The 22,319-nt window shown below is 43.6% G+C and overlaps 2 protein-coding genes across 2 annotated transcripts; one reads left to right on the top strand and one right to left on the bottom strand.

Annotated features, from left to right (window-relative positions):
* Positions 1–8,885: 8,885 nt before the first annotated feature.
* Positions 8,886–13,118, top strand: LOC125559879. The gene has a single exon (XM_048722037.1). It carries the CDS (start codon positions 10,511–10,513, stop codon positions 12,614–12,616), a length of 2,106 nt encoding a protein of 701 aa, XP_048577994.1. The 5' UTR covers positions 8,886–10,510; the 3' UTR covers positions 12,617–13,118.
* Positions 13,119–13,204: 86 nt separating this feature from the next.
* LOC116610925 (craniofacial development protein 2-like) lies at positions 13,205–20,643 on the bottom strand. Its single transcript, XM_048722038.1, has 2 exons — positions 20,105–20,643; positions 13,205–18,140 (listed from the first exon to the last, which is right to left on the bottom strand). Exon 2 carries the CDS (start codon positions 16,671–16,673, stop codon positions 15,084–15,086), a length of 1,590 nt encoding a protein of 529 aa, XP_048577995.1. The 5' UTR covers positions 16,674–18,140; positions 20,105–20,643; the 3' UTR covers positions 13,205–15,083.
* Between the last annotated feature and the right edge of the window lie 1,676 nt (positions 20,644–22,319).

Below are 22,319 nucleotides of genomic sequence, written 5' to 3'. Positions count from 1 at the left end.
GGTGGACCATGCCGCACTTCTCTACAAACTGGAGCACAGTTTCGGCATTTCTGGTTCACTTCTTTGCTGGTTCCATTCTTACTTGAGCAACAGAAGACAACGGGTAATAGTTCTTGGCTGCACGTCATCCGAGGCATCAGTTACGTCCGGCGTCCCACAAGGTAGCCTACTGGGGCCCATAATATTCTTGCTCTATGCAAATGACCTGCCAGATGTCGTGCACAACTCAAAAGTTGCGTGCTTCGCAGACGACACAAAGCTAGTAAAGTGCGTGAACTCGGATTCAGACGCCGCCCTACTCCATCTCCAAGATCTCAGCAGCCTGGAAAACTGGTCAAAAACATCTGGCCTAATGTTCAACCAGGACAAGTGCAAGTGTCAGTGTCACACGGAAGTCCCACCCCATCGAAGTCCCATACCATCTGAACGGGTCGCTGCTAACAGTCTCCTCTCACGAGAAAGATCTGGGGGTCTGTGTCGCCAGCGACCTTACGTGGTCAAAGCACGTCACAGAGAGTTGCGCGAAGTTGTTGGGCTTTCTGCGCAGAAACACCGTGGACTTCGGCTGCATACGAACTCGCCGCACCCATTATTTGGCGGTGGTGCGTCCAGCCTTGGGTTATGCTACCCAGGTCTGGATCCCACAATCAGTTAAACTTATAGAAAAGTTAGAAAGAGTGCAAAGAAGAACCACCAAATATATGCTAAGCCTTCCGTTCCTTTGCACAGAGAGATACACTGAACGCCTTCTCCCTACTAACTTGTTGCCACTGTGCTATTGGCACGAGTACTCAGATCTAGTTTTTTTCTATAAAGCCATTAGTGGCCTTGTTTTTATATCTCAGGAATGCCTCCCTACTTGTATTGAACCAGTCAGAACCACTAGATCTACTGTTAATCCAAATGTACTAAGTTTTCGTCCTCCCAGGTGTAGAACATCTTGCTTTCAAAACTCTCGTCCGTGCCTCGCGCACCTGGAACACTTTGCCTGATCATTTCCGACTAAAGAGCCTAAGTTTAAATCAGTTTAAGTGCCTGCTTTTACAATATTACAGCCGAGCGCTGACCATTTCCTATAACGTAGATGATCCAAGGTCGTTCAAGACAATTTGCATCAAGTGTCACAAATCTCGTCTGCTCGACACAGCCATTTCATGTTGTTTTTAGCTTTCAATAATGTTGACTTGTCAATTAGCTTTTAGTTCTCTGTCTTACTTTTGTTTTGTAACTCGTAACATTGGGCCCACAGTAATTGGTTATGCTGTTTGTGGTGTCCCAGTCTACTATTTGTACTTTTGTGTAATTTAATTAATTTATAGTGGACGAAGTTAAATAAATAAAAATAAAAGATATTTCCAGGCCCTCGTGGAATATTTACATACTATTTACAAGATATTTCCAGGCCCTCGTGGAATATTTACACGCTATTTACAAGATATTTCCAGGCCCTCGTGGAATATTTACACGCTATCTACAAGATATTTCCAGTCGTCTTCTATGATTTACAAAGATATTTCAAGCCCTTTGCAATCAAGATTTACATATTATTTGCGAGATATTCGCTAGATATTTACACAAATAGGATTCAAACATTATTTAGCCAGGACTGAATTTACATACTATTTACAAAATATTTCCAGACTAATCAAAGATTTTACATACCCTGATTTTTCCTTCTTACTGTTGAGGCTGCTGTAACATACAACAAAAAAAGAACACTATTGTGGTTATGAACGCAACTCCATCCAAATGTTGACTAAAATATACCTGCAGAGAACTGTTTCTCAGATTTGTAGGAGGAATTGAAATAAACTGAGACAAAGTTAATGCTTTTACTGCAAAACAGATTATTGTATCAAGAAATAGGTTCTACTCTGTCATTGTTTTTACGGCAAAATAACGAAACAAAAACAAAAACAAAACAAATTTTTCAGCGCTTACCAATCTGCCAGAAAGGTTTTATATTTTCGTCCTTGTCTGGCGTGAAGGCCGGAGCCATTTCTGGGGTTTATTTTGTCTTAGCGCAAGTCCCCTATTACAACGACAGCACTCGTACCGGATCGGTAAGCTAGTTTATGTTCGTTTAAGCGAAGTGTATTAAAACGTAATATCACGTACCTTCTCCTGATAAGACTCATATGACGCCTCACGACCTCTATGTCGGCTGGGGTGCTGTTAAAAGATCCATATATACTATACAAATAAAATTATCTCTTTATACGGACGCACTCATTGAAGCCGCCGAACGGGCGACGATTTTTTGGGTGGAGCCGGCACGCAGGTCATGTACCACCCCCAAATTCCCCCTCTGAATCGTGTCAGTCGCCATATTGGACGCTTTTAGTGAGAATGGTGACTAACTTTCTTTCGGGCTATCGTTCGGCGATCGTCGACAACAAATCGGAAGGCGGGAAAACCTTCTCCTCGGCAAGACCTTCACTCTGGTACCAAACATGGCGGCAGTTCGCAGGTAATTTCTTTTACGAGAACGCATTTATTCGCCTGTTGTTACATAAAATTCGATAAAACCGACTGGAAGGCTTATTTTAAGCCTTGATTTATTTCTGACATGCCATAAACATAAAAAGAAATACATCTACGTAAATAAGTAGTAGGGTAGGTATGGAATTAGCAGTATTTTTGCGGAGGAATACTTTGGCCTTTATAGCCTGGTTCTATCTAAAAAAATTAATCCATATAGCTCCAAATTAGGGACACACAGGGACAAAATCAAGCTATAAAGGCCAAAAGACAGAACAAAAGGGCCAAAAACAGGACAGACGGGACAAAAACAGGACAAAAGGGCCAAAAGACAGGACAATGGGGCCAAAAGGTCAACAGGGACACATTACCTAAAAGGTTGTTTCACCAATAGGGCAATTCTTTCATGATTTTACCCATGTCTCACACCGACACAAATACAAAATCTAAAACAAAAGAGAAAAATGATTAAAAAACATCCTACATTAAGACAAGACTTCACTCTTATCAAGCCACCTCGTCGAAAGCATGGTGAGGCGTTATTGCAAAAATTGCACCTTCCCGAATTGCGGAGCAAAACAGCTAGTTCGACTAGCAAACCATCTGGCAGATGTACATCTTTTAGAATGTACACAGCGAAGAAAGTACCTACAAGAGGCCAGACTTCAACCTAAAGTGAGATTTGTTGAACCTCAAGCAAACACTAAAAAATATATGACCTTTAAAAAGGACCAAGTACAACACCGTAACTGAGGGTCACCCACCCTAATTACTTCTAAGAGCCTAGCTGGAATTTGTAAAAGTGAGGTATAGTGGATTAACATAATGTATAGTGGATTAACATAAACACACACACACAAAAAAAGAAAAAGAATTCGTTTTACAATAAGACAACTTTGAGCTTAAACGTACTCCAACAAAAGTATAACAGCACCGGAAGGACTACCCAATCCTCATTCTACTCTTGACGCCATAGCGTAAAGGTAACGCTAGCAGTATGGGATCTATTAGAAATTACTCGGATGAAGATTCAAACGTATCGACAGAAACATTTGAAGATTATTCGGATAGCGAATCTTCCCAATCCGATCATACTACGAATGAAGACTCTTCATCAGACGAAAGTATAGATGATACTATCCCAAATGTCTAGGATCGTCTCCAAGCTGAATCAATGGATCGCTTCCATGGTCATTGGAAAGAACTTGTTGCAAAGTATGAGCAGCGCGGCAACTCTGAAGAGGTAGCTGAAGCCAAAGCAACGAATGACCTTGTTCCCCACTATCGAAAAGAGCTAAGAAAAGTTCTTTTTGAACATCTAAAGTGGATGCGTACTTTACGGAAGAATCCAACTTTCAAGAAAATCTTTGATACGCAAAACAAATCTCGTGGACAACGACGGGTTTGACTGGAGTGAAGCGACAGAATCGGCGATAAATAAGAGAAAATTCCTGCTGTCAAAGATGTTCAGGGAGCAGCCGATTCCTCAGCAAGCAGATGTCTCAACTTGGAATAAACCATTTTACAATCCTAGTTGAACTTTTTGACCGGGGAAAAAAAGGAAAAAGCCGTTTCAAAGAATAACTTTATGTAATCTAGAGTGAATTAACATACTGCATGATTTGACAGCATATATTCAATAGACATGTAAACAAAAGAGAACAAAAAGAGCCTGTAGAAGAGTCCTTTAGAAAGCCAGGCGATAAATACCATAATCAAAGTACATTAACTTTATGATAGCCTAGAGCTCTAAATATGGGTACCCTATATCAGGTACTCTAGTTTATGTATAGGTTTATTTTTGTATTAACCTTTTTAATTTGTATGATGAGCGTTGTTGTAATAAAGTAGTTTAACCAAACTGTTTACTTTCTTTGTAGAATTACAAAAGAAGTAAAAGAAACATTGCACTAAAGAAACATTTTTTTATGGGTATTAAAATTCGAAATGGTAATTATTTATTCAATTCGGAAGGTTTTCTATTCCAACAGGTATTCAGTTGCGATCGTACGATTTTTTACGCTCTTTCCGTGAACCACGATCGAGCACCATGTATTAGCATAACAAGATCAAATACTGAGATGACAAGACCGTAAACAAAAAGACGGGCTAAATTTATTAAGACAATAAATAACACATCTTTATCAAATAGAAAACAAGCGTTTTTGCGTCAATATATTCAGCATCTTCTTTTTTCTCTACTTCCTCCACTTCGTTGCATCGCTTTTCCTATCATTCAATCAGAGATTTTTTTTTCGTGGCAATTTTCTTTGAGTCTAACTGTGATTTGAGACACCACGTTTGTTAGTAATATAGGCAGGTTATGTTTAACGTTCACCGGCTGAATAGAATAGATGCGACGGCCGTCGGAACTGAATAGCCGTCGGAATAGAATAGATGTGACGGCCGTCGGAACTGAATAGCCGTCGGAATAGAATAGAATAGAAAAGATGTGACGGCCGTCGGAACTGAATAGCCGTTGTACGACGGCCGTCGGAATAGAATAAATGCGACGGCCGTCGGGATAGAATAACCGTCTATGATTGGCCGTCGGAACTGAACGCAAGATAATGTATTCTTCCGCAAAATTAGTATTCCTCCGCAAAAATACTGCTAATTCCATACCTACCCTACTACTTAAATATTTAATAAACGAACCGAAATGCTATGATTTTAATTTTCTGATTTTTGCTTTGATTCGCACCAGATCCAAGGGCTGAAAACTGCCAATTATAGGGCTTGACCGCCATGAATGACAGGCAGGCATGTTCGTGTATGCCGTTCCTGAAGTTGATGACTGAAACCAGCTGAGTTGTCGAATGTTTTTATACTTTAATAAATAAAGCCTAGCAACCAGCGATTTAACCATTTATGAAAAAAATCAAAAGAAGCTAGAAAAAAGAGAGTATTAGCAAACAGGGACATACAGAAAGTTGACCAGGAGTTAAAGGAAGTGGAAGCCAGTTAAGCGCAAAAAAAGAAAAAACTCAAGAGAAAGAGAGTCGCGCTCGAGCGATTAGAGAGGAATGTAGTGTAAAGATGCTACAGTAAGTACACAGTGTAAGAGGCCGCTGCAGTCCTTAATTTGCTTTTTTCTCAGCACTTGTGTGTAGGAGAAAATAGCTTAGAAAATACTAAAAAAAATACTTTCATTGAGCACTGGCTGTATTTTTAATTTAAATGAAATCCCCCTTGATAATACGTAACACCAATTGACTAGACGAAATTTTAATGAAGTAGTAGGGCACCATAACTGTACACATCCAGTATTTTCCTTATAAATTTTTTAACACTTATTTTTTTATTTTCCAGGTAGCAGAACAAGACAGAGTCAGAGGAAGAGTTGGGGTTTAGAACGAGGAAAGAAGCAAGATTGGAGAGAGCCATCAAGAAGAGAGAGAGAAAACTTACGTTATACAGAAATGGAAAGCTCACAACCAGTTCCTCTGTTAGTTGTAGACGTAGGAAGGAGTTAGTAGCGAATGCAAAGTCCATGGCGGTGTTGGTGCAGAATCTCTCGCTACACAAGTTGGCCTTGCTGATACAGCAATTCAGGCATGTAGTGCGAAAGTACTTCAGGAAGTAACCTCAGGTTGTTTTAAAATGAAGTCAAAAGTTTTACCTAGTTTATTTAAAGAGGGAATTAAGTTATTTAAGAAATCACAGGAAAATATGGAACGGAGCATTTCTGTTTATTATAGCTCTGGGGTCACAGGAAAGAAACAGTATATGAAGAGGTACCGAGCTGAGGCCTATAAACGTAGTCATACTAGCAGGTGGAGCAGCGCATTACCATCACACATCTACCCATTCCTCGAGTAGTTCCTTACAATAAGGTAACGCCTTATGTGAAATCAATCCCTATGGGTACTTTACATTCTGTTTACGATACTCTTTGTGAGGACTTGCCAAAACACAGCAAGGTAAGAGGGAGTTATAGGGATTTGAAGAAGATTCTTGTTTGCCGTGCAATGTTTTATCTTTCAGACTAAAATTCCCTCCAGCTGAGCTGGTATGGAAAGGAGTTTATCTCCCAAAGTAGCCATTGGTGGAGATCGTGTCCCTATTGGGAAGGATGATGTGGCGTGTTCTTGGTTAATTTCTTTTCTTAATATTGGTAAGAGAGTTCTGAGCAGTAATGAAAACTTCTTACTGTTTTGGGCAAACTGCTCTGAAGAATGTATTCCAGTGCAACGGTATGTAAAAAGACTAATGGTAGAGATAGCAGACATTGAAAAAAAAAAAGCCTTTCCAATAGAACACAATGGTGCAGCCGTTGATGTCAAATTTTCTTTTGCTGAGCTCCCTAATGACATGAATTTGCTTTGCTTTTGAGGTGGGGTGCTAAGCAATGCTGCGACACATTTTTCAAAAACTAACCGTCAAAAACTAACCGTGCCAAGATAACTTCCTTCATAGCAAAACAAAAAGAGGGCAGGAATTTGTACCGAGAGTAGGGCAGCTTATCGATTATGTAGAACCTCTTCATTTGAGGAACAATGCACGTGCACTTGCCCATCGCCATCTTGTTAATGAAGTTGTAAACTTAACCAATGTTCAAAATGCTTCTTTTTCCTTTTCTCAGCTCCCTTCCACTACCCCATTGGCCAAGTATGTCAAGGTTTTAAGAAGTGAATGTCATCTAAGTCGTTTGGCAAAGAAAGTAGAGCTCTGGTTTGTCAAGACTAGAGGTAAAGATAAGAAGTTTGGTATCGCCTTACAGGCAAAGAGAGCAAGAATTTCTTGCTTGTTGCTAATAGCTATTGTTGCACCCTTTCCTCCTCAGGGTTCTAGAAGTGAAGTCACTCTTCATACTTTAGCATATATTTGTTTGAAGCTCCGAGATTGTGTTGCTATTTTTTGCAGGATAAATGTGACCGCAGATGAGGTAAGGAAGCAAGAAATATATTAGAGCTAGCATTATTTGCATTGGTTTTCCTCCAACTTCATGGACCCTTGGGCACATTGTTCCTTTCCACACAAAAGAAGTATGGTTTTGGCCTTGAGCTCAATGGAGGGAAGGGAGAAGAAACATATTTTCATTGCTAGGTATTGCCAGCACACCAACTACCATGCCAGGTGGGAGCAGGTATTTCTCCATAAGTTTGTTTTTTAGTTTGGCTACGTCAGCGTGGCTTCAATATATCTAAGCCTTCCAAGGTCTCCTTGTCATATATCCCAAAGCATGCTTTGAATGATCCTGGTTTTTGTTACTGTGGATATGCCAAGGTTCCATCGTCTTCCAAGTGCACCTTTTGTCTTCAACCTTTAAGAGGTGAAGATATGAACTAGTGTACAGAATGGTAAGACGAGCTGGATGGCAAACAAACAAAACAAGAAATAAGGTATGCCTTTCTTGTACTGTATCTTGTTGGACAGTAGCATTTAAAAGCAGCACCACCTATTGAGTGTAACAAAAAATTATCAAGGGCTAAATGTTATCAAATTCATAGTGCAGTACACTTTCTTTTACAATTCCAAAAAACAAGTGTTTTAAAGAAATATATTTATATTAATTATAGATAACCTCTAGGCTATGTATTTATTTATTATGACAATACTTGGCTATAACAGGTACACTCTCCTGCTTTTACAATCCTAAAAAAGAATGCAGTAGCATCTTTAAGAAAATTATTTGTTATATATTATTTCTTTTAGATAGCCTCTAGGCTATGTATCTATATTAGGCTATGTTGTTTTTAAAAAAGGTAACCAAGAAAGAAATTGGTTTGATGATGTGTAAATTAATTATGATATTTATCATTTATACTCTTAGGACTCAATATGTATATATGTTTGGACTTTCTAGGACAGGTACACTCTCTATATAAATAGTATCTAGTCTTTTTTTTCTATTTCTAGATCTATACGAATAGCCTCTTATCTATCGGCTATCTTTCGAGGCAAGTAAAAAACTGGTTTAATTCGGAGTAAATTTAACATGATTTATCATTTATGCTCTTTTAAATGGCTTCTGTAAAAAAACTCCAGGCAAGTGAAATAAATCAAAAGGTCATTTTATCATTTTGTTGCTACTTTTTTCAATACTTTACTAATCCTTTTGATATGTGAATTATGCTGAAACAATCCCCGACCCCATCCCCCATTTCAGCTATCTGCTGGATTTTCTCTCTCACTAGACGTAAAATTAAAATACCCTGTTATGTCCCATTAAAGAGAGGGGAGAAGAGAATATTCTAAGTGATCAATGTCATTTATTTATATTTTACGGTTTTCCCTGTGCAGCCAGTTATGTATCAGTATAACTCATTTCAGCAGGACATAAATTTGCATTTCTTTAAACTTAATAAGTCACTAAGCTAAACTGCCCCTTCCAAGCTTATGACCAGCAATGCCTGAAAGCTAAGGGTTCTTTGTTTAGAATGTGATTGATTTGACATTTGTTGTTGTTGGGCTTCCTGTGGCCTGAGCCTGCGCTTGGTCAGCAGTTTGTTAGTTAGACTAGCGGCCATTTTGTTTTTTCGCTCGCTTTATTGTAAGCACTGTTTTATGTTGAGTAAAGCCTTACTATGGTCACTACAATTTACTCAACATATTGACAATAAGACATGGACACTGTTCTGAAGCCTCACCGTCTGGACCTGGATCCAAACTCGCCCACAGCGGCAAGAGAATGGAAACACTGGCTGAAGACGTTTGAAAACTTTATCGCTGAATGTGGGTCGAGGGCCCCGGATCGCTACAGAACCCTTATCAATTATGTTTCGCATAATGTATACGAGTACATCGAAGACTGCTCAACGTACGACTTAGCCATCCAAGTACTCAAACAGCTGTTTATAAAGACACCTAACGAAATATTCGCCCGTCACCTTCTTGCTACACGACGGCAGAAGACAGGAAAGACACTTACCGAATTCAAGAGCTGAGAAGACTAAGCAAGGATTGCAATGTCAAAGCCGTATCAGCTGAACAGTACCGAGAGGAGCTTATACGTGACTCTTTCATAAACGGCCTAAACTCCCCGTTCATCCGGCAGAGGCTGTTGGAAAACCGAGAGCTTGATCTAAAGACTGCTTTTGATCAGGCGAATGCTCTTGATCTGGCACAGAAGAACTCGGATTCATACAGCGTACCACTCCAAACAGCGTCTGTCTCTGCGGTCCCAGAACAGATAGAAGCTCAGAACCCTGACCATGAAGTTCCTGTCACCGCTGCTGCGTATAGGCCGTCCAAGAGATGCTACTTGTGGCGGTCCGCTGCATAACCGCAAAAACTGCCCTGCCAAGAACTGCTCTTGCAATAACTGTGGAAAGGGAGGCCACTATGCTAAAGTTTGCAAGTCAAAAGGGGCTGCAAAAGGAACAGCCGCCTCCATCTGCTCGATTTCTGCCGCGTGCCCTGAGAGTCTAGCTCAGGCTTCTGTGGAAGCCAGTATTGCAGGCCACTCACTGACAGCACTTCTGGACACTGGCAGCTCAGGGAGCTATATCAATGAAGGGGTAGTCCAACGCCTCGGGCTACAGGTGAACAAGTCAACAGTACAGAGTGTATCAATGGCTCTTAGCTCTATCACAACCCAAGTCACTGGCCATTGTCTAGTAGACCTCACAGTCAAGGAACACACGTATCCCTCTGTTCGCCTTGGTGTTCTGAAGAATCTATGCAGCGATGTCATACTTGGACTAGACTTCCAGCGTAGTCACAACAGCGTAATAATCCAATTTGGCGGCACACAGCCCGACCTGAAGATCACCCATGAGGCGCCTGCCTGTGCCCTCTCAGCAGCTGAGATGGAGGAACCATCACTATTCGCCAACCTACTCCCAGATTGCAAACCCGTAGCGAGCAAGTCAAGGCAATTTGGGAAGGAAGATCGAGAATTCATAGAGCAGGAAGTCAACAGCTTGCTGTCGGAGGGCATTATCGAGCCTAGCACATCCCCCTGGAGGGCCCAGGTTGTCGTCGTGAAAGACCCACTACAGCGTCACAAGAAGCGCCTCTGCATCGACTACTCACAGACTTGTATACGGAACTGGATGCCTACCCACTACCACGTATTGATGACATGGTCAACACCCTCGCCAATTATGAAATGTTCTCTACGTTCGATCTAAAGAGCGCGTATCACCTGGTTCCCATCAAAGAAACCGACCGCAAGTACACTGGTTTTGAAGCCAATGGCAGGCTTTACCAGTTTCGTCGCATTCTATTCGGAGTTACTAATGGTGCTGCAGTTTTCCAGAGGGCTATGGACAAGTTCATAGACGAAGAAGGTCTCAAGGACAAATTTCCATACCTAGATAACATAACAGTAGCAGGGCGTAATCAGAAGAAGCATGATGAGAATGTCCGAAAGTTCCGAGAGGCGGTGCAGCGCCGGAACCTTACCTTGAACGAAAGCAAGACCATAGAGTCAAAATCATCTATCAATATACTTGGTTACTGTGTCGGCAGGGGAGTAATCACACCAGACCAAGAAAGACTCCGCCCCCTGCAAGAGTTCCCGCCTCCCCAGAGCTCACAGTCACTCAAAAGGGTTGTAGGAATGCTAGCCTACTACGCCAAGTGGATACCGAACTTTTCTGACAAGATACAGCCACTATCACAAGCCACAACGTTCCCACTAAATGCAGAAGCTCTAAATGCCTTCAACGCACTAAAGAAGGAATTGGAGAGTGCCACTCTTCACTCTATCGACGAGAGTGTACCATTTGAAGTGGAATGCGATGCCTCGGAGGTTGCTATCTCAGCCACCTTAAACCAGGGCGGACGACCAGTCGCCTTCATGTCTAGGACACTGCAAGGAAGCGAATTACACTATCCTCCAGTCGAGAAGGAAGCCATGGCAATCATTGAGGCAGTCCGCAAGTGGCGTCATCTTCTAGCAGGTCGTCACTTCACCCTGGAGACTGACCAGCGTTCCGTGGCATTCATGTTTGACAACAGGAAACGCACGAAAGTAAAGAACAATAAGATCCAAGACTGGAGGCTAGAGTTAGCGTCATTCAGCCATACAGTGAAGTACAGGCCTGGTAAGGATAACGTTGCTCCCGATTCACTCACAAGAGCTTTCACTGCCTCGATGCCAACAAGCAGCCTCGCTGAGATCCATGCAGCACTGTGCCACCCAGGCGTAACCAGGATGTTGCACTTTGTGAAGTCCAAGAACCTACCCTACTCTACAGATGAGGTGAAGAAAACATGTGCAGCCTGTAGGACCTGTGCAGAGCTCAAGCCACAGTTCTACCGACCAGAGGCCAGCGTCCTCATCAAGGCCACACAGCCCATGGAGAGGCTCAGTATCGACTTCAAGGGGCCCCTTCCTACTTCAACTCATAACCCATATATGCTCACAGTGGTGGATGAGTACTCACGCTTTCCTTTTGCCTTCCCGTGCCCGAACACGCACTCCTCCACTGTTATCAAGTGCTTAGAACAGATATTTACTCTTTGCGGCACACCAAGCTATATCCACTCGGACCGGGGTGCCTCACTCATCTCACATGAGTTAAAAGAGTATCTATCAGCACGAGGGATTGCATCGAGCAGAACCACACCCTACCACCCCATCGGAAATGGTCAAGTCGAGCGGTACAATGGTATTATCTGGAAGGCAGTACAGCTTGCTCTCAAATCGTCGAATCTACCAGTTACTAAATGGGAACAAATGCTTCCAGATGCTCTCCACTCCATCCGTTCTCTTCTTTGCACTTCAACCAACACAACACCACATGAGAGGTTCTTCAACTTCCAACGCCGCTCCACGCACGGCACATCGCTACCTACCTGGCTGCAGTTACCTGGTCCAGTACTGCTTCGCCGATTTGTGCGTGCTAACAAGAATGACCCCCTTGTCGACCAGGTTGAGCTGAAAGATGCGAACCCTACATATGCACACATCCAGTATGCAGATGGAAGGGAATCAACTGTCTCTCTCAGGGACCTCGCTCCATGCCCACCCCAGAACACTGCCCCACAGATGAGTCAAGAGGGTACATTCCAAGGGCAAGCAGCTCCTACTCCTTCGACTCCACCCACTGATTCTGGTTTGAAGACACCAGCCCCCATCCTTCCTGATCCTGATTTGGTGGCAGAAGTTGAGTCAGGCCCTGCTAATCTACTGCGTCGCTCAACCAGGGAGATCCGGCGGCCATCACGCTTTGACTGTTAGCGCCCTGTATGATGCTTTGACTGTTAACACCCTGTATGGTGAACTTTGAATATTTCCCCAGCATTGTTACATTTTATAGGAGGGGAAAATTATATGACATTTGTTGTTGTTGGGCTTCCTGTGGCCTGAGCCTGCGCTTGGTCAGCAGTTTGTTAGTTAGACTAGCGGCCATTTTGTTTTTTTCGCTCGCTTTATTGTAAGCACTGTTTTATGTCGAGTAAAGCCTTACTATGGTCACTACAGTGATAAGTATGAAAGACTTTGTAAATCATCCATCCAACATCTTTCCCAGGAAGTAACACCACTGCTGCTAGAAAATGTCCTTTCAAGAATACACACAGGGTAGGCGGGACATTTATGTTTATCTTAGGAAATGAAACAACTACACCCAATGCTATGGAGCTTTTTTGTGTTAAAATTTAATAACCCAGGGGTTATGGGACTCTCATAAAACAGACAGGGATGATCGTCGGCAAAGTTTACCCCTGTGTGGGTGTGGTCAAATGTAATTCTCATCCCTAAAAGATAGCAATTTCTAACCTTAAGACAGTGCTATTGAGCACATCTCTTTTCTGATGACTTTTTTTGGTTGTTATTGGATGGGATGATCCATTAGCTTAATACCCCCTAAAGGATAGTAGAACCGAAAGAATTTTTTAGCACCTTTTGAAGAGTTGCATATGGTACAAATTCATACCCTGAAAGATACGACAATCACCCTGTGTACTTTTATTGAGCCCACCCCCAATCAGTTTCTGAAGGGGGATTAAACTGGTGATCTTTACAGATCACAGTTATGTAAGGGGAAGTTGTAGCTTGTCCATTGAAAGGAAATTTCCAGCCTACCTGGGCCTAGCCTATCATCATGGTTGTCTCTCGAGCCGAGGAAGACGATACGTTGAATCTCATCTTATTTGTGGACACGCATGTGGCTACGCAGACCAAAGTCCGATGCACAGATGCGGTTGCAGATGGGGCATGGGACGCCAGTTGTCGGGACAGAGGCAGAAGCAGCTCGGTGACGCCGGTGACGTGCAGCCGTAAGGCGACTACGACGGTCACCCTCAAAGGACTGCACCGCATTACTTGTGAGGGCACGCCAGCAAGTTCTATTGGACGCCGCCGCCTCGAGCTGTCGAGGTAGGAGACTTGTCCATTTGAGGTTGGATTTGAGGTTGTCTTTGTACCTCTTCTTTGGGCGACCCTTCTTGCGGTAACCAGACGCTAGCTCACTGTAAAGCACCTGCCGTGGAATTCTTGACTCCTCCATGCGAATGACGTGGCCATACCAACGAAGCTGGGCTTGGAGTATCTTGGCTTCAATGCTTGTGGTGTCAGCTCTGTCTAGGACTTCGAGGTTTGTAATGCGGTCCTGCCAGCGTATGCGCATGATTGCCCGCAGAGAGCGTGTGTGGAATCGCTCCAGCTTCTTGATATGTCAACAGTAAAGGGTCCAAGTCTCGCAGCCGTATAGTAGTGACGGGAGGACGATAGCATTATAAACCTTCAGCTTTGTTGACAGGCGAATGTCCTGATGTTGTAAGACTTTGGTACGGAGTTTTCCCAATGCATGGCTCGCTTTCTGGATCCTGGCCGCAATCTCTTTGTCCAGTGTGTTGTCGTTGGAGATGGTGCTGCCCAGGTACACGAATGAGTCGACATTCTTCAGCTGTGTGCCATCGATGGTTATGCATGGCTGCTGGGGGGTACTGTCTGGTGCGGGTTGAAGGAGAACTTCCGTCTTACTAAGACTGATTTTCAGACCGAACAACTTTGATGCTTCAGAGAACTTGTCCACGATAGTCTGTAGATGATTCTCCTGGTGAGCCATCAGCGCGCAGTCGTCGGCGAACAGGGCATCAAGTATAAGCCTTTCCATGGTCTTTGTCTTGGCCGTAAGACGTCGCAGGTCAAACAGTGAGCCGTCCAGCCGGTACCTGATGTAGACACCAAGGTCAAGGTCTCGCACAGCGTGAAGCAGTACCTGGGTGAAGAAGAGATTGAACAACACTGGAGCAAGCACACAGGCTTGTTTCACACCGTTGGAGATACTGAAGCTCTCAGAGGGCTCACCATCGGACAGGACTTCACCTGTCATGTCGTCGTGGAACAGCCTAATCAAGGTTGTAAACTTTGCAGGGCATCCAAGCTTACTGAGGATAATCCACAATGCTTCGCGGTTGACGGTGTCGAAAGCTTTGGTGAGGTCGATGAAGACTGCGTAGAGGTTCATATTCTGCTCAAGGCACTTCTCCTGGATCTGTCTTACTGTAAATACCATGTCAACTGTGCATCTACCAGGGCGGAAGCCGCACTGTGACTCAGGGAGGTTTTTCTCTGCAACGGATGGAATCAGCCTGTTCAGCATGATGCGGGCGAGGATTTTTCCGGCGATTGTGAGAAGGGATATACCCCTGTGATTTTCGCACACTGTGCGAGTGCCTTTGTTCTTGTACAGGGCGACTATTTATGCATCACGTAGGTCGGCAGGCATTACTTCCTCGTCCCAGATGCTGATCAGGACGCTGTGAAAAGTGTGCAGGGCCTCATCGCTAAGGGCCTTGTATACCTCCGCTGGTATACCGTCCTTGCCTGCAGCTTTCCCAGATGACATTTGCTTGATGGCCTTCGTGAGTTCCTCCATGGATGGGGGATCGCTGAGTTCCTCGATTAGTAGCTGTTGAGGGATTTGGTCAAGTGCAGACTGGTCTACTGACGACGGGCGATTGAGAAGTTGACTAAAGTGTTCCCTCCACCTCATGTTGATTGCAGTTTTGTCCTTGATGAGCGTGGCTCCGTCTGCTGACAGCAAGGGAGCGGAACCAGATTTCGATGGACCGTAGACTGTTTTGAAGGAGCTAAAGAAATGTTTCGAGTTGTTAGAGTCTGCAAAGCCTTGAATCTCTTCGGCCTTCTTCTCCCACCACTGGTCACGCATCGTTCTTATTTCCTGCTGAGCCAAGTACTGTAAGGACTTAAATCTGTCTTTCTTTGCAGCGGAGCTCGGATCGTTTTGCCATTCCATGAATGCCTTGTTCTTTCTGGCAAGTAGATTTTCAATTGCTTCGTTGTTCTCGTCGAACCAATCCTGGTGTTTCCGCGTCTTTGGGCCAAGAGCTGTCTTTGCTGTCTCGGTGACTACATCTCTGAACTGGTTCCACTTCTCCTTTGGATCTCCAGACAAAGGCCCGTTTGCAGTCAGCTTCTCATTCAGGCTGTTCTGGAACTTCTGTAGGTAGGAAGGCTGTTGGAGTCTGGCTGTGTTGAAGGGCGTGCGCACAAGCTTTGGACGCTTTGGGTGACGTGGCGCAATGTGAAGTTTCAGAGTGCAGCGGACTAGGCGGTGATCTGTCCAGCATTCCGCTCCTCGCATGGCTCTGGTGACGTGGACATCCTGGATGTCACGCTGGCGGACGATAACAAAGTCTATGAGATGCCACTGTTTTGATCTTGGATGCATCCAGGTCGTCTTGAACTTGTCTGCCATTCTGAACACAGTGTTGGTGATGACCAGATCGTACTCCGCACACTTGCTTAACAGTAGGAGGCCGTTGTTATTCATCTTGCCAACGCCGTGTCTTCCTAGCACTCCATCCCATCGTTCGTAGTCCCGACCAACTCGGGCGTTTAAGTCTCCGAGCAGGATGATCTTATCACCGGCGGGAACAGAGCTCAGGATGGAACTGAGGTCGTCATAAAACTGCTCGATTGTCTCCTCTGGGCTCGTGAGGGTGGGAGCATATGCGCTGATGATTGTTGCATAGCGCTTGTAACAGAGAGGTAGACGTAACTTCATCAGCCTTTCGTTGACACCTGTAGGTAAGTCTGGAAGTTCTTTCAGTAGACTTGTCCTAATAGCCAGTCCAACCCCGTGGATCCTGTCTTCGTGTGCGGCCTTCCCTTTCCAAAAGAAAGTGTAACCGCTGGTCTGTTCTGTAAGAGAACCTTCATCGGCGAGGCGGGTCTCGCTCAAAGCTGCGATGTCGATGTTGTAGCGTGCTAGTTCTTTGGCAACTAGAGCTGTTCTCCTTTGGGGTCTTATGATTCCTCTGTCCATAAGGGTACGGACATTCCATGCTCCTAAGAGTAGTTTATTTTTTCTTCTATCGCTTCGACCGCATAGATGGATGATCTGCCAGCCGCGGCTTGCTGGCCAGATGCAGTAGGGCAGGCAATGTTTAGACCACCTTTTCTAGGTCCCTCCCTCACTAGGGTGAGCAGTGCTGTCCTGAAGAGGGCTGCTCAGTCGCCATGGATGCTGCCGAACTTGTCTGCTGCCCTGGGTACAGAAAAAGAGCGACCATCTGTCCATGGCCGCCTACGTGCAGGTTTTTGACTACAACTCCCAGTGTTCACCTCCACCTGTTGCTTTCGCCAATCCCCCATCGCCGTAGGGCTTATTGAAGAAGTAAGATGAAGAAAGATAATAAGATGAAAGTACAACGAAACCTGTGCGAGAAAGATATTATAGTGGAAAAGCCGTTGCACAGGGGCAATCCCACTCTCTCTGCCGCAGAAGCCAGAATCCAGTGGTACGAAGAGTCGTCACGGCTGGTGACCTCCTTGGCCGCAGTGTGATGGCCGTGACGTCTTTAGTGCTCTGTCACGCCCTAAGCATTCCACGGTGCCTTGCTGCAACGCCTTCTCAGCCATTTAACCCAAAGTGGGCATCTTCTGCCTGATCCGCCATAGCAGTCTTTTCTGTGACTCGGGTGAGCAAATCCCTAGATGGATTGCCTACCAAGGCTAACAGGCTCCATCTGCCCAGAAGGGAATATACCGTCCCTGGTTCGGTCCCTGGTATAACATTTTGTCTAAGACAGGTGCACCACGTGAAGGTAGTTATACAGGAATTAGGTGACCAGAGCCGTGGGGAGTAGTCACCCTAAGCACTCAGCCTATAAATAAGGGCAAAGTCCTTTTCAGGGCTGACCAGTAACTTTACCAAGTACCTAGACTTGTTACCCTGTAGCTTGCGCGGGAGAAGGATTTCCCCACCTCTCCAGTTGCTTTGCCGGTGAGCAAGGAGAAAAAACTTTAAAAAAATGATATAAATTTAAATCTGATTGTATTTTAGTTCACCTCTTTTTGGGTGGGTGGAGTAATAGAGACAAAAGAGCTCCAGGATAAAATAAATAAATAAATAAATGATACATTATGTTGTTTGAATTTTAGACTTATCAAATAGTCATTTTTGTTTTAGTTGCACGATAAATCGCAAAACATATACATATTCTTAAACTGAGGCAAGAGAGGTGAAAGCAATCACCTGGGGCATTGTATCTGTTGTAGAGACTTCCTTTTCAAGTATGTTTCAAGCCAAACAAATGAATCTCTACTCAAGTTAACTACTATTTCCAAGAACAAAACATTATTCCACTTACTCCAAACAACAAGATACTCAAAGAAATTGGCACAGAAATCTATCAGAAATTTGATGCCAAGTGCAAAGAAAGTTTCTCAAAGAGTTTCGCAGATGTTCTGGTCCTTGTCCCTCAAACTGGTTTGCAGAAGAAGTTGTGACCTGTGGAGATATTCAACATATACAGTAAATTTGTAGAATATTTCATCTGATCTCTTATGCAATCTCCATCGGGAGGTGGTGGTGGTGGTGGGGGGGGGGTTGAAGGGGGGCACTGGCTTTCCACACCACCCTCCTACCTTGGATGCACCACTGGCTAGGTTGTGGTTGATATTTTATACTCCCAAAGAATTTTTTTAACTGTATTCTATGGATTATTTGCTGTTGTATATTTAAAACTCTACGCTATACTTTAATAAAGAGGAATACTGTATATTGTACATGGCATGAAACTTATCATAAAAAATAAAAAAAAACTCAGTACCACCTCCAATTGAAAACTAATTCACTGTATTTTGCAGGGAAGAGAGTAAGGCGCGCAATTCAGAAGCAGAGAGGAGGAGAAATTTCTTTGCCTCTTCCAAGGAGTAACACAGAAGTAAGAAACACAGTTAAAGATCTCATACAGAATGGGACATACAACATGGGACCCCCATTGCAGAGACAGAACACGTCAAGCTAGTTATAGGTACTGATGGAAATGTTGCAAAAGCGGTTACTAAAGTCCATGGTAGAAAAATCCCTCTTCAAGATATTAAAAAAGAGTCACTTAAGAATAACAGAGAATTTCTAAAGATACACAATAATGAGTTCTTTGAGAATATGACAATAGAGTATATGTACTTGGGTCGAGAAAAAGCACAGTCGAGTATATGTAATTGGGGCCAGTAAAAGCACAGTCGATGATCAAATGCGGTTTGTAAAGACAAGGCAGGAAGACCTCAAGAATCAAGTTCCAACTATTAAAAATGAAGGCGTTGAGGTAAACGAAGTAATGAGGTACATAAATGGTGACAACCCATCAATCCAAAGGAACCCAACATGGAGGGACATTCCCTTACAACCTTGCTACAACCTAGAGTACAGCCTCCAAAGGCCATATCTCACTTTGAAGGAAAGTCAAGAACTGATACTTGCAGGCACAGCTGGGCAAGGGGAAACTCATCACCCATACAAAAACCTGAAGGCAAATCAGCTAAAGAAAGAGATGATGTCAAAAGGACACAGTGAGGAAGGAAAAAAGGAGGAGATGCAAGAGAGACTGACACAAACACTAAGGGGGAAACACGTCTACCTGCACTTCTAACAAGCAGGCTCTCCGGCAATTAGCAGATAGAAAAGCTGAACCTCCAACGGTACAAAGTGCTGTATTTTGAACCCTTACATGCGTCAATGGATCACATCAAGAACATAGTAGCCGAGCTTCGGCACCATGTCACAGATATTGATGCGCTCATAACATTGAATGAGATACTAGCAATACAGCTTAGTAAAAACAAGGTCAGAGGGGTCGATTTCAGGAAGTCTCTAATCCTGGTTACCACTGCCCTGTACAACAAAGTCGGCCGGAACATCAGGCTCCTCCTAGTTACCCTCTGTGAGATTTATTATGCATCGGCAGACAGACGAAGTCCAAAGATGGTACTCAGACTACACAACCTCTGCTGGCATCATGCAATCCTATGCCGCACCGTTCTTACACCCCCCTACAGCCCTGACATACCGCAAGCTCTTTGGAATTTACTTCCATGCTTCCATCTCTCATGCTCCCTTTCTGCCCCGTTTACACTTCCACCGTTCTTCCAATGCTGAGACCTTTGAGCGCATGTTTGAGAAAATCACTGACATTACCAAGAAGACCTGGGGGAAAAGCCTGGAAGACCTCTCCAGCAATGCAATGCCACATGTCAGTGCAAGGATCAACACGAAGGAGACGGATGCAGTGCTCAAGGAAGAAGGAGAGATCACAAGACTTGCTAAGGCATTGCCTCAAATGGGTAACACTACCCTCACCAAAGAGATGCTCCGAGAAAATGCCGGAGATTGGGAAGGTCACCTAAACCAGATAGTGCCTGGAAAAGTAGAGTGGTGGCATGAGACAGAAGATACTGTGGAATTTCCCCCACCTTGCTCACATCCAGGTCGAGGTCCCGAAGGCTTACAGAAAGACATACCAGGAACTCTCTCACTTTACTGCCGCCTCTCTAAGTGAAGATGAGCGCCTGTAAAAGAAAGCAACACTCAAGATTTCAGAGCAGCTACTGAATGCATGGAGAATGACTATTCAGATAAATCAAAATCATAAGATTCATACCAAAACCAGCTTTTGTTAAAATGTACAATGGTGTGTAGAATCAGACAAACTACAGTTACGCGTCGAGCTTACAGACAAGCCCTTGACAAGACTATCCGTCCTATCCATTGTTAACTCTGTTAACATTGTTAACTCTATAGGAGTGCAAGCACTCCTCTAGGAGTGCTTGCACCATTCAACCTCAAGGGAAAACAAATCCTACAACAGCTATGTAGAGACGGTGTTGGATGGGGCGAGAAGCTTCCGGATACAGCACGCACAAAGTGGGAGATGTGGGTCCCGGATTTGCGGCATTTGAGTGAGTTAAAGATTGCACGTTGCTACAAGCCTAACAACTTCGGCGAGTCAAGACCATCGAGCTGCACACATGGCAAAGAGCAGATTGACCCCCCCCCCCCTGAAACAGGTCAGTATCCCACGACTGGAGCTAGCAGCAGCTTTAGCCGCGGCCATCCGTTTCATATTGGTATTTGATCGTGTTTTTAGTCTTTCAGATAACAAGTAGTTTTAATTAATCGAAAAAGTGTAGCGACCAGACGTTAGCTCTTTCTAATTCCTTAAGACAATAGAAAGTGGTTACCTTCGTCGTAACTGTAACGTAAATGTTGTTCGGTGTCATTCCTGGGCAGTACATTCGAAGTGTCTTGATGTTTTATTCCGGTAGATTTTCGGCTGCAATTCTAGTAAGGTAAATAGGCTGGCAAAATCACCTCATGTACTTTGGACATCAGCGTCGATTCTCATAATAGCACATGAGCAAAAATGCAAATATAATAATTATTTGTGTACGGTATTTCCAGGCATTAATAGATTTTCGTGTTTGAAGTGGAGACGTAATAGTTAAAGAACACTTACACACAGCAACAAAAAAGCCCCTTACATCTCCAAAACAAATTAACAACGAAGTTATTGATACTGTAAAGAGCTATACTAAAAAAAGCTGGGGAGAAGTAGCACGTTTTCCTCAGTTCTGGCCGATGAAGTTGCTGACATTTCAAATAAAAAAAACCTAAGCGCTGTAGTTCGCTTCATAGACTCCTGTACCCAGACTATTATAAAGAGTTCATTGATTACCAAGAATATGATGATGAGACAACTGGTAAACAAATACAAAAAAAACCTTAGCCTATCTATGTAAGACTGCCGTGAAAAGTGCTATGATGGTGCAGGGAATATGAGTGAAAAAATTAATTTAGCCTCCTCCCTAATCAGCGGCGAACACATCAAAGCCATTGCCTCTCTATGTTGCCAAGAAATGCAATGAGAAATGTTAGAAAATTAAATGCCTTCTTTGACCCACCAAAGCGTTTCCAGTACTTTCCAGCCATCTCTGACTCACCAAGGCGTTTCCAGTACTTTAAAGAAAAGGCCAATAAACTTCAAAGAAAGCAACCAAGGTAAAGTTTATTAATGTCTCCAGGACTAGATGGATCAATCGAATTAAAGAAATGGATCGAGTTATTGAACTGTTACAGCCTGTTGCTGAAACATTTCAAGACATTGAACATAACCAAGGGAAAGACTGGAACCCAAACAGTCGCATTGATAACCAGGTACTTCTTCTTAAGTGCTTTTTTGATCATGATATTCTTCGTTAATCATAACAGAGTTGTAGTTTCTCATATTCCAGACCTTACAAAGCCTCTCGCTGCCTAGTTGCAGGCCATGGAAATAGACCTACTTAACGCCAAAGATGAGCTGAGAATCTTCAAATCAAGCCTGAGAGACATGCAAGATAATATTGATGAATGACGCAATATTCTTCATTGTCAAGCTGTTGAGCTTGGTCGAAAAATTTGAGTTGAACCAAGCATGCACAGTATTGTTCAAAGCCAGGTGCATCGTGACAATTCCCCAGCTCATGAGTCTGGGCAATATCATAAGATTAATCTAACCAATTTCTTGGCTATGCCCTTTAGCAATTAGATGAAAGATTCCTAGATGAAGTATTGTTTATTATAATGGCCTTTTCCTTATTTCGTCTGATTCAGTTTAGGCGATTGGGACCAAATGTTCGATCTTTCTGC

The sequence above is a fragment of the Nematostella vectensis genome, chromosome 14 (genome assembly GCF_932526225.1).
Source record: "Nematostella vectensis chromosome 14, jaNemVect1.1, whole genome shotgun sequence".
In the NCBI taxonomy this organism is placed as follows: domain Eukaryota; kingdom Metazoa; phylum Cnidaria; class Anthozoa; order Actiniaria; family Edwardsiidae; genus Nematostella; species Nematostella vectensis.
The sequence above is the reverse complement of the archived record's forward strand: the minus strand, read 5'-3'. Positions and strand labels throughout refer to the sequence as shown.

Excerpts from the sequence above, each read along its gene's own strand:
- LOC116610925 (XM_048722038.1), bottom strand. The coding sequence starts at position 16,673 with ATGGACAGAGGAATCATAAGACCCCAAAGGAGAACAGCTCTAGTTGCC.
- LOC125559879 (XM_048722037.1), top strand. The coding sequence starts at position 10,511 with ATGGTCAACACCCTCGCCAATTATGAAATGTTCTCTACGTTCGATCTA.